Source organism: Carcharodon carcharias, chromosome 22 (assembly GCF_017639515.1).
Source record: "Carcharodon carcharias isolate sCarCar2 chromosome 22, sCarCar2.pri, whole genome shotgun sequence".
Classification (NCBI taxonomy): Eukaryota; Metazoa; Chordata; class Chondrichthyes; order Lamniformes; family Lamnidae; genus Carcharodon; species Carcharodon carcharias.
Window position 1 is genome coordinate 47,126,998 of NC_054488.1, and position 12,550 is coordinate 47,139,547.

Below are 12,550 nucleotides of genomic sequence, written 5' to 3' on the forward strand. Positions count from 1 at the left end.
CATGGATGGCTAATCTGTTAACACGTTCTAATGATAATGTGGCACTGTTAAGACTAGGCTACTTTTTCATTACAATTATTGAACAGGGCGAAATGTGGTCCAAATATTTTGATTTGTGATATTATATGTGTTCGCAGGGGTATTAAATGTCACAGAATCAAAATGAGTAGATAGGGTTGAGGTATGGATTGGCCATTACCTAATTGAATGCCGAACAAGCTTGAGGGGCAAAGTGGCCTACTCCTGTTCTTGTGTTCTTATGTAATTTATTGGATTCTCCACATTGCAGAAGGTATGTCAAATGCCAGCTAGGAACCAACCCAGTTTGTCAATAGTACAGTGTTTGTTACACCAGATACTTTGCAGTGGCAGATCAGCATTAATTTGGAACAATGAACAGCCACATTTTTTAGGTGAGGTGCAGTATTAAAGTTTGGATCAGCTGCGTGTGCATTTTCTTTACCTGCTGCAGCAACACCATTCTGCTTTGTTCCAGTTCAGTGTCCACATGTTCAATCCCCTCCCTGCCCCCCCACCCACACAATGTTCAGTGCCTTTTGAGTCAGCTGTACATTCAGGCTAATTCAAAGGATATTCAAATCAACTTGGAAATGTGCCAGCTGCTCCATTGGCAACTTGTGGACCTAATTATCACCCAATTCTCACATATGAAAAAATTATAGAGGGAGTGAGTGTTGGGGGGGTGGGGGTAGGGGGCATACTAATCTAAGCCGCTTTCCATTTTAGTAACTCAATATTTAACGCATCACCTGACAGCAGATGGCTCATCAGATAACCAATGCTGGAAATCAAGAGAAAATGCTGGAAATACTCAGCAAGACAGGCACCATCTGTGGAGAGAGAAACAAAGTTAATGTTTCAGGTTGATGACCTTTCATTAGAACTGGGATAAGTCGGAGATGTAATAGTTTTTGAGCAAGGAGAACAAAGGAAGGTCTGTGATTGGGTGGAAGGCGGAAGATGAAATGACAGAAGAGCTACCCTTACAGGGCAAAAAGGATTGGTGTTGGGGCAAGCAAAGAAACAAGCAAAAGATGTGCCTAGAGCACGTGTTCCACTGTTTGAAAGTGAAAATAAGTGAAAAACTGAAACATGCAAAGAAATGGAAATGAAATATGAAGCAGTGCTTAGAGTCTGAAATTGTTGAACTCCACGTTAAGTCTGGAAGGCTGTAAAGTGCCTGATTGAAAGATGAAGTGCTGTTCCTCAAATGTACGTTGAGCTTCACTGGGACAGTGCAGCAGGTCAAGGACACAGATGTTGGAATGATGGTTGAAGAAACACCCAGAACATGTTTGTAAAGTCAACCCTCTAATTTCTGAATTAGGTCTTCTAATTTTTAAAAATTTTTTTGTTTGATAGTTTCTTTTGTTATCAACTGTTTCCTTTCATTATTTTGGAAACTTCTAAAGATCACCTGAAATTTGTTTTTACTTCTAATGAGAACAAACTCGTATAAATCGTTCCTAATAAATAAGATCCCTGAGGCTGAGTATTATCCAAATTAGACTATGCGCTATCATCTCAAAGGCTAAAGTATCCTTCTGATGGTCTAAAGACTGGAGTAATGAACACTACTCCAGAAAAGGTCTAACCAGTGTTTTTTATTGGGTTGCAACTTTGATTTGCATCCTATTCTATCACTACTGCAACTACAATCACTAGTTTGATTGTTTCAAAGGAGTTTCTCCAATAACTGTAAATTCCTTTCCCGATCAGTATGCTCCATGACTTTTGCATTTAACTCAAATTCCCTATTCTGGTCTCATTACAATTATTCCTACATCTTCACTGCCTCCTTTTTTCATCGTTTGGCTCATTTTCCCAAAGGTTGCAACTTCCATTGAACTTGCTTATGTTATTTCTCAATGTTTGCTGCAGCTCTAAATTTATTATATTTTGCAACCCTTGAAATATTGTTTTTCATGCCATAAGTATTATTAATATCAGAGGCCTGAGGTATTGCTTCCATAAGCCTTTGCCTACTGGAAAGTTCTCTTTTATGGCAATATTTCAATTCCATCAATTTTCTACCCAATGCTTTCGTTATATCTGGTGATTTTTAACTTTATGTAATTTTATATAACTGCCAGCATGGCAGTGATATCTACAACATGAAGTAATATCCAAATAACAATCCAACTCTTTAATTCAACACAGTTTCCCCTTCCTGGGCCATGCTCGCAGTCCTTTGTCAAGCTGTCCTTTTCAGATCCCTGTCTATGATTTCTTTTATTCTCTATGACTCGTATAGGATGCCATTTGGCAATTTTGAAACAATGTAATTATGTTTGTGATTTTGCAATCCTTTGGGACCTCTTTCCAATCAAATGAATTTTTTAAAATATTGCTTAAAGATTTGGCAATATTTAACCCACTTACACTGGAAATTTGTTTTCCACACCTCATTCTTTACTTACTTTAGAAACAGATAATATTTGTAATGACCATTCCTGTAATTTACAGCATCTTGCCTAGCTCTTCCTTGGTCTTTTCTGAAAACATAAACCTTGGATTAGGCAAATCTCAATCCTACTCCTCTGTAAAACAGGTGGGAAGAAACTGTTTAAGAGGATTATTTTCTTATCCCCAGGTTCAGAATTCTCTCTCCTTTTAAATGGCCTGATACTTTCTAAAACAAAAACAGAAACAGAAATACCTGGAAAAACTCAGCAGGTCTGGCAGCATCGGCGGAGAAGAGCACAGTTGACGTTTTGAGTCCTCATGACCCTTCAACAGAACTAAGTAAAAACAGGGAAGAGGTGAAATATAAACTGGTTTGGGGGGGGGGTGGTTTGTTGGGATAAGCAGCCAGTAATAGGTGGAGATAACCAAAAGATGTCACAGACAAAAGGACAAAGAGGTGTTAAAGGTGGTGATATTATCTAAAGGCATGTGCTAATTAAGAGTGGAAAGCAGGACAAGCAAGGTACAGATAGCGCTAGTGGGGGTGGGGTGAAGGAATACTAAAAGGGCTAAAAGGTAGAGATAAACGATGGGTGGAAATACATTTAAAAATACTGGAAATAGGTGGGAAAAGAAAAATCTATTTAAAATATTGGAAAAACAAAAAGGAAGGGGAAGAAACAGAAAGGGGGTGGGGATGGAGGAGAGAGTTCAAGATCTAAAATTGTTGAACTCAATATTCAGTCCGGAAGGCTGTAAAGTGCCTAGTCAGAAGATGAGGTGCTGTTCCTCCAGTTTGCATTGAGCTTCACTGGAACAATGCAGCAAGCCAAGGACAGACATGTGGGCAAGAGAGCAGGGTGGAGTGTTAAAATGGCAAGCGACAGGGAGGTCTGGGTAATGCTTGCGGACAGACCACAGGTGATCTGCAAAGCGGTCACCCAGTCTGCGTTTGGTCTCTCCAATGTAGAGGAAACTGCATTGGAAGCAACGAATGCAGTAGACTAAGTTGAGGGAAGTGAAAGTGAAATGCTGCTTCACTTGAAAGGAGTGCTTGGGCTCTTGGATGGTGAGGAGAGAGGAAGAGAAGGGGCAGGTGTTGCATCTTCTGTGGTTGCATGGGAAGGTGCCATAGGAGGGGGTTGAGGAGTAGGGGGTGCTAGAGGAGTGAACCAGGTGTCCCAGAGGGAATGATCCCTATGTAATGCCACCGGGGGAGGGGGGGGGGTGTGAAGGGAAGATGTGTTTGGTGGTGGCATCATGCTGGAGTTGGCAGAAATGGCAGAGGATGATCCTTTGAATGTGGAGGCTGGTGGGGTGATAAGTGAGGACAAGGGGGACCCTATCATGTTTCTGGGAGGGAGAAGAAGGTGTGAGGGGGCATGCAGGGGAGATGGGCCAGACATGGTTGAGGGCCCTGTCAACCACCATGGGTGGAAAACCTTGGTTAAGGAAAAGGGAGGGCATGTCAGAGGAACTGTTTTTGAAAGTGGCATCATCAGAACAGATGCGGCAGAGGTGAAGGAACTGAGAAAATGGGATGGAGTCCTTAGAGGAAGCGGGGTGTGAGGAGCTGTAGTCAAGGTAGCTGTGGGAGTCAATAGGCTTGTAATGAATATTGGTGGACAGTCTATCACCAGAAATTGAGACAGAGAGATCAAGGAAAGGAAGGAACACTTACCAGCTTATATTTCACCCCTTTCCTATATTTACTTAGTTCTGTTGAAGGGTCATGAGAACGCGAAACATCAACTGTGCTCTTCTCCACCGATGCTGCCAGACCTACTGGGTTTATTCCAGGTATTTCTGTTTCTGTTTTTGTTTTGGATTTCCAGCATCCGCAGTTTTTTGCTTTTATCTCTGATACTTTCTACTTGTATTACCTTGTCTGCTATTTAAACAATTACTTATTAGATGTTCTTCATTTTTAACATGATTTTGTTTGTGCTTTATTTCAAGTTCTCCAAACCCTTCTTAAATTACTCTATTTTAGGTGGCTTCTGTTTGTCCCTTAAAATATAACTTATAGTTCTATTTAGTTATGTTGGCCCCTTTTAATTTTATTTTACAAAATTGAATTTTGACTGCAGCCTTCCTCACCATTATGGATTCTCCTTATATTTTTGAGTCCATTTTCTTTCAACTTTTTTTTTTATATCTCCTCGCAAGTCTGTTCTTTTTAAACTTCAACATTTTTGTGTTACTGCCCTTTCCATACAGCCCCATGAGCATTTCACATCTGATTAGTCAGTGGATCTTAGATGTTCCTCAGGTTTGAGTTTGAATCCCCATCATTAAATCCAAAATAAGTTCTAACTTCATTGGCTCTCCAACAACTGCCTTCCACTGCCCCAGGAACATAAATCTTCCTCAGTGGTTTTGCTGTTGTGATCCAAGTCAATATTCAGGTGACTGAAATCTCCATCATCAATGTAAATTTTGTGTCTTGGTGTGAGAAGTGGGCATCATTTTCTGGAAAGCTCCCAAAGCAGATCCTGCAAACACAAATTCCAATCAGCCCAATGGGAGGTCTTCCTCAGTGCTTAACTACATAACCAAGTCATTTTGCAATGGCTCAGGAACATAATGTTCAGGAACATGTTGCATTAACTCATCCTTTCTAACCTTCTATTGCATTTTAATACACTTAGATCAGAAAAGTTCTGTCAGCTGTCTGGATAGTATCTCAAGCCACGAACTCAGCTTGAGGCCTTACTTCAAGTTGGACCTTTACCAGTTTTGTTGCTAAGTGTCTGACCATGATAGTTCAGACCACGAAGCATGTTGAACACTTATGTGGCTGATCAAGTTGAAGACAGTTTATATCCCTGTGTAAAGAGTTTCTCTTTTCCTATGCAGTGTTCCTTTACAACATCCATATTCAAAATCTGAAAAATAACTATTGTATTTAGGTCTATTTCTTGTTTGGTCAATGTATATTCATAATATCTTCTCATTATTGGTGGAACTTTGACAAAGATTTACAGCCAATTGAATTGTTAACTTGGTCCAAATATTGGAAGTTAAAAGCCCTAACTCTTCATGTTTTGAAACTAATGTCAAAATATCCTCTGGTTAGTGCCTTCAACCCGATTCCCATGGAATTCAGCTACATATCAGCAATTCAGATTTAACTTGAAGTGCCTTCTGTGCCATCCCTTATCATTAGATAATGGATTGAATCTAACAGAGACACCAATCACTGACCCTACTCAGAATATTTTAGTACTGCATAGTAAACATAGCAGGTCAGTCAGAGACAGTTATACAGATAAGGCTGATGTTGAATTTGAATTTGGTCGCTCATGGCACCTCAGAAAAAGGTAGGAAAAACTGACCGTTGACTAAGCAAGTACAGTACCTACAGATGAAATGAAACACAGATAATGCTAATTGACAATTGCAAGTAGACTTGTTTCTCCGTTATGAATGTATACTACCATTTAACTTAAGGAATCAAAAATTTAAACGTTCAAATTGCTTTAATTTTCTGAATTAATTTGATGGGGTCAAACGAAGAACATTCACACCAGCACCAAACCCAATATTTATTTGATTCTTAAATTCTGACTACCCATTGGCAGAACCACGTTTCAACAAAATACTTTTACACAACTTTGCACAGCTGTCAGGATAAGGTACGGAGGACGCATGAAATGTAATTTTAACAGCCTAGGCGCTGTTGCTGCTGGTACCTTTTATTAAAACCGTTCACACAGTCTAACGTCGGCGATAGAGGGGATGCACTTAGTCATGAATACAAGTTAAATTTGTTTGCGATCTTTGGTCCGAATAAACTGATGCAACGCCCGTCTGAGCGCAAAAAAATCCCCCTCGCTTAGGTCCTGTTCGACTGTGGAGGAGTTGACCTCGGATCTTCTTAAAAAAAACAGAGAGAATGCAGATATCTCAACTGGGAATCATCCGCAAAAAAAGGTGAGAAAGCAGATTTCTCAACTGGGAATCGTCCGCAAAAAAAGGTGAGAATGCAGATTTCGGAATCATCCGTGCAGCAGAAGGAAGTGTGTGAAGCATTGGAGATGTATTGTTAGACGGAAGCCCTGAAATTATACGGCAGGATAGAAATCTAACTCCCCCCACCCGCTTCGCCCTTGAGGTGACAGCCTTCGCCCCTGTGCCTCCCTGAAGTAGCGAGAGAGCAAGTTTAAATCTCGCAGTGAGTAGACAGAGCGCCTTGGGGCACTCCTGAAAGGTGTGACACGGGGCTGGATAAATACTGACAGCATCGGCGGAGAAGAAAAGAGTTGACGTTTCGAGTCCTCATGACCCTTCGACAGAAGGGTCATGAGGACTCGAAACGTCAACTCTTTTCTTCTCCACCGATGCTGTCAGACCTGCTGAGTTTTTCCAGGTAATTCTGTTTTTGTTTTGGATTTCCAGCATCCGCAGTTTTTTTGTTTTTATTGCTGGATAAATACTCTTCCCCTTTCGACAATGAAAAACGCGGGAACAAGTACAATGAGCTTTGTTTAATATTTACCGAGAAGTCTACAAGGCTTGCTCAATCCATATTTGCATAACTCGAGTTTAAAAGCCTATTTTCAATTGGACTTCACCAGACCGAGAGAGATGAAATTACTGCATTGTATAGTTTGCCACCAGGTCATTTGTGAGTGACCTCCAAAAGGGTCGGGACAAGCCCTGCAGCCAAACACCCATTGAACCCCCTAATCCTTCGCACGCAACTCGCTTGTAAATAATTTGTTGGATTAGTACAGGATTTGCACCTATCGTACTTGTTTTGTGTAACAAATTTCAGCGGCATGACTCCAGTAAAATTGCTTTTCCAGAGTCCCTCTGTTTACTAATTCCGGCTGTTGCGACTGTATTTTCACTGCGCCCTGTTTTACCCTCGAAATAACGGCTTTAAAATAGTGTAGAGAACAGTCACCGAACGAAATAATTCACTTTTATGTGAACCGCTTTGCAGTCTCCAGAGCGAAACTAATAACCAACTCTTTCCTTCTTATTTACAACCTTCCACTGTTGCTGTGTTAATCTGCATCTGTGGTATTATTATAGTCACACCCTGATATAGTGCGACTATTTTGGACATGAGCTGACTGTAGACGGTGTTCAGTTGCTCTTGAATCTTGCAGGGTCCTGCCCGAGTGTAGCCCAAGTTCATAAAAATGTCTCGATTCCTTTGACTTTTAACACGTTCCTTCAGAAAGAATTTAAAAAAAAATAGCTTATCCAAAGCGGCCAAGTGCCCGGAAATTGGTGGTCCCCGCAATTCTGACGCAAAACCCAGACTTTGTGTGTTCGGATGTCTCCAGTCACGGCTCACTGGTTCTGTCTCTCCTCCCTGTTCATAAAACTATAAAAAAAAACAGGGCCCTAGACTGAAAATTCATTTCTTGGATGCCTTTTGATTTGAAGGGGCTGCCTGCAGGAGGGGTGGGGTTACACTCTGAACCCACTCTCCACTTGCCCAGCAGAAACAATGAGCTGGGACTCGGTGAGACCCTCCATCGGGTGCTCCTCCACACCTGTCCCCTTCTCCCTCAGCGTCAGCCTGGGGCACAGCATCACTTGGCAGCTTCTCCAGAAAGTGTCTGACAGATAGATGTAGAGAATGGGGTTGGCGCAGCTGTTGAAGTAGGAGAGGACCACCATGAACTCGAAGAACCTCCTGAGGGTGAAGCTATCGGGGATGGGCAGGAAGACAGCGCAGATGTTGATGATGTAGAACGGGAGCCAGCAGATAGCAAAGGCCAGCACTATGGCCACGACCATGGTGGTGACCTTCTTCTCTGAGTTCTCAGCCTGGCTGCTATGGGATGATATCAGGACGCTCTTTATTCTCATCAGCAACAAGATGTAACAGAGCAAGATGATGGTGAAGGGCAGGGCAAATCCCAGCACAAAGGTGTAGACAATGAAGGCGGTGGACCAGACAAACACGGGCTCCGGCCAGATTAAAGTACATACACCCAAAGTGCCGTCCACATCCGAATATATGGCCATAGGGATGACAGGAATGAAGGAAATCGCCCAGAGGATGACACTGACCCTCTTTGCCAGCCTTGGGCTGCGCCACTTGGACGATCTGATGGGGTGGACCACAGCCAGGTACCTGTCGATGCTCATCACCGTGATGCAGAAAACGCTGGTGAACTGGTTAATGCCGTCGAGGATCATCACCAGCCGACACATGAAGCCGCCAAAGGGCCAGCGGCGGAGGGCGATCTGCAGAGCGAGGAATGGCAAGCCCAGCATGAAGAGGCCGTCTGCCATTGCCAGGTTGAAGATGTAGATGTTGGCCACCGTCCTCATCCTGCCCTGGTGGACAATGGTGAAGATGACCAGCGAATTGCCGGTCAGCCCCAGCACACACACCAAGCAGTAGAGCGTGGGGACAAGGACGTCGTAGAGACTTGACGCTGCTCCATCCTCCAGGTCCTGGGTGTCGTTCGCCGGCCACAACCCATCGGATGCGTTGGCTGCCGCTTCCAGATAAAAGAGGGCCTCGGCATCCACTCCTAGCACCGACGTGTTCCCTTCAGGTGGAGAGCAGCTCATTTTGTTGCTGTTGATGTTCATGCGGAGGAGGCAGAATTAAGACATCCGAGCCGCTTTGAGGTGTTCTTCACTGAAACAGGGGGCTTTCACCAGCTGAATGGCCAATTCGGAATCCTGTCCATCTTCTCAGCTTCTGATCGCTGGGGCGTTTTGTGAGTCATTTCAAGCCGTTTCGACATCCCCATCTGTTCAGTGCCCCAGATCGCTGAACTCTAGTTTCCATAATCACTCTCTCTTTCAAATAGTTTCCAACTTTCCTGGTATTAAATTACTTTGTCAGTGGTCGTCAGTTAAAGCACAGCGCCCACTACAGCAGCTCATTACAAATTCCATCACTCATCTCAAGAGAAGTTTACCATTGCTGTCAGGGCCAGCTTATTGCACCGAACCCCCTTGACTGTTACACACCAACGTGTAAGGGCTGTTTATTCTCCCGGCATTAACTTCCAGTGTGTGTTTAAACACTGCAGATTTACTTGTCAAATAGCTCACTCACTAAATTCCAACCTCTTCACGTATCCAGATTCATGGGCACTGGAATATTTATTAACTGCTCTCAGGTATTTAGTCAAATAACAAAAAAAAACACATCTTGGGTTGAAATGTTAGTTCGCTGATCTTGGGAGAGGTTGAAGGGGAAAGAATGGATGTTAACTGGCGGGTGAGAGCATTTCTGCTCTGGCACATCCACATGTTGCTAGTCCCTATACAATTCAAATTGGAAAGGGGGTACGATCGCCCCCCGCCCCCCATGCTTTAATGAGCACTTGATTAAAAACAGCTTTCAAACAAGGCGCACAGGCAACACACACCGGATGATTGAAACTATTTGAACAATGTCCTCACACAGACAGCTGCGGATGTCACTTTTTTCCTTCGATTATGTCAAAAGACATCCCTGGAATTCCTGAAAATGTTCTCCTTCCTCATCAATCACACGTCACGCCTAATTTAACACTTTTCCGTCTGACAAACGTTCCATAACTCGAAAATAAAATATGACATCCCTGGAATCCTGTGGATCGACGGGACGTGCCTCCCTGCGAATTCTCAGAAAGTATATGAAGCCTCTCATTTTAACCTGGCCTAATCTGCCTTTAAATCTCTCAGGGCTGGACCCTTCCCCCGTTAACGGGGGAGTCACCATTTGAGAGGAGGGCCTCCTATTTTAGGCCACAACCTTTTGAAAATCACTTTAGGCGCCAATTAGACCCCAGCTTTTAACTAAGATGGGAACTTTGCAGCCTTTCACTGTTGAAGGGAGCGGGGCATGTGTATTTCAGGTTTTGCAATAGTTTAGGACATCATTACTAAAGTTCGATTTGCGAAAGAATGTATTGAGTGCAACTAGTTAATAGGAAGGAAATAAATCCCTTTACTGGCAGGACTTGTCAATGTAAAGTTATTCACTTTTGATTCTGCAGGATCTGTGGCTGCTGTAGGCCAGACCGCTTGGTCTAAAGTTTTGAGGACCTCTGCACCAACAATGGATGTATTAACTGCACAAACTGCCTTAAAAGAAGGAATGGTCAGGCTGAGTCTTATCCTCAGCTCTTGTCAGGTTTAGTAGAGCATGTTTGCAGACCTGGTTCCCTTATGCTGCACTCTCTACCCCCCCCCCCCCCCCCCCCCCCCCACCAGCGGTCAAGCACTCTTTCAAGGGACCACTGGCCGTGATGTGGGACAAAATCAAAGCGAAGCGCTCCCACCTCTAAAATCGGGCGGCTGTTTTCCCTCTCCACTGGTCTCCTTTTAAAATGAGCTACTCTTTCAAAAGTGGGGCTGACTCCCAGTTGGAAAGGACGTACACAATGATTCGGAGAAGCGTCGCAATGGGACTCTCTTTAAACAATGGGCTTGATCCGCAGCCCTTCGGATTATATATGGACTTGGCGGATCCACGGAACCTAAATTTAAACAAAGGTAATTTCCGCTTCATTTTTTTTTCTTCATGCATTCAACCCTTGAGGTCGCAGTCCCCAGAGGAGTTTAATTTACAGTTGGTTATTCATTACGGCCATCCTCAAACGGGTTAACGGGGTGGGGGGGGGGGGGGGCTCTAGAAAGCAGCACATTTCACTGTCCCAATCTTCAGACTTTCCTTGACCCCCGGCAAGAATGGAATGGGGGTGGGGGCGGGGAGCCCAATGTGATCATCTTTCAATAGATTCAAGAGTTATACTCATTGAATTTAAATTCCACCAGCCACCCTATAGATTTCTTAAACCTATGCATTCGGGTGTTACATCTTTGTTTACAGAGAAAACGACAATCCTCCGGGCCCCATGGAAAAGCGGCATTTCCCGATCACAAGCGTTATTCGCGCAGATTAATGTTCATGCACTGTTCGTTATCTTTAATAGGGGCTGGATTTAAACTTTAAAGAGCCCCGGGGGCGGAGGAGTCACGTCTCCCTATTGTCATGAAAGAGAATAAAATCAGAAAATGCATTACCAGAGAATCCAGCAGGTCTGGTGCGAATGAGGTACACACAAGGGCTGGAGTCTGATACTGCAGACTTGCTTTAATACACGCGAGAGGCTGCAACAAAACATTCCCCAATGCGGCTTGACAATGACTTTGAAGTATTTTTTTTAAACACCGTTTTAATTTATATACATTCCCAATAAATTATTGCGCTTGTGACCTGATCCTTATCTTCTTCGGTCTTTCGTGTTTTTCTGCAGCAGATTTCCCAGGGACAATCCCTTATAAACAATGTTCCTGCAATGTCAGCGGTCCCATGAACGCAAGGCCCACATTTCCCCCACTGACCATCGTTTCAAGTTGTTTAAATTCTGCAAGAGAATTTAAAGAAAACGAGCCACGTGTACATCCCCTTGATTTGAGCCATTATCCGGTCGTGACCCATATACCTTCCTCCATATATAGAAGGGTACAGCAATACAGCACATGGTGGGCTCTTCACACTCTTGAAGGTTCTCCAAGAACTGCCCATTCCACTCCCCCCTCGCCCCGTTACCCCGTACCTAGACATTTTCCTTTTCTTTTTGATATACATATCCATTCCCTTTTAAACGCACCTATAGTTTCTATACCATTGCTGTTACTGACGGGGCTGTTCATGCTCTGACAATTTTCTACTTAAAAATTATGATTTTGATGACGATGATAGAGTGATGGGAAATATGGTGAGGTGTGGGTTTGGGGGAGATGGTGGCGCAGTGAGACTGTCACTAGACTAATAATCGACAGTCTCAGGCTAATGCACTGGGGGCATGGGTTCAAACTCCACCAGAGTGGCTGGTGGAATTTAAATTTAAATTCAATGAATAACTCTTGATCGTAAAGTGAGTCTCAATAATGGTGACTGTGATGTTGTTGTAAAAACCTGTCTGGGTTTATAATCAGAACCATGGTACAGAAAGAACCCATTGTGTCTGCACTAGCCCAAGAAAGAAACTAGCACCTCATTTTAATCCCTCTTTCCAGCGCCTGGTCCCTAGCCTTGCAGGTTACATCAGCAGATCCAGATATCTTTTAAATGCTCTGAAGAAGTGGTATATGGAAGCAAAACGTTAACTCTGTTTCTCTCTCCACAGATGCTGCTGGACCT

General features: G+C 43.4%; 1 protein-coding gene across 1 annotated transcript; it reads right to left on the minus strand.

The window, feature by feature from the left end:
- Positions 1-409: 409 nt before the first annotated feature.
- Positions 410-8,994, minus strand: LOC121293670 (somatostatin receptor type 5-like). Its single transcript, XM_041216838.1, has 2 exons — positions 7,965-8,994; positions 410-537 (listed from the first exon to the last, which is right to left on the minus strand). Exons 1-2 carry the CDS (start codon positions 8,992-8,994, stop codon positions 410-412), a joined length of 1,158 nt encoding a protein of 385 aa, XP_041072772.1.
- Between the last annotated feature and the right edge of the window lie 3,556 nt (positions 8,995-12,550).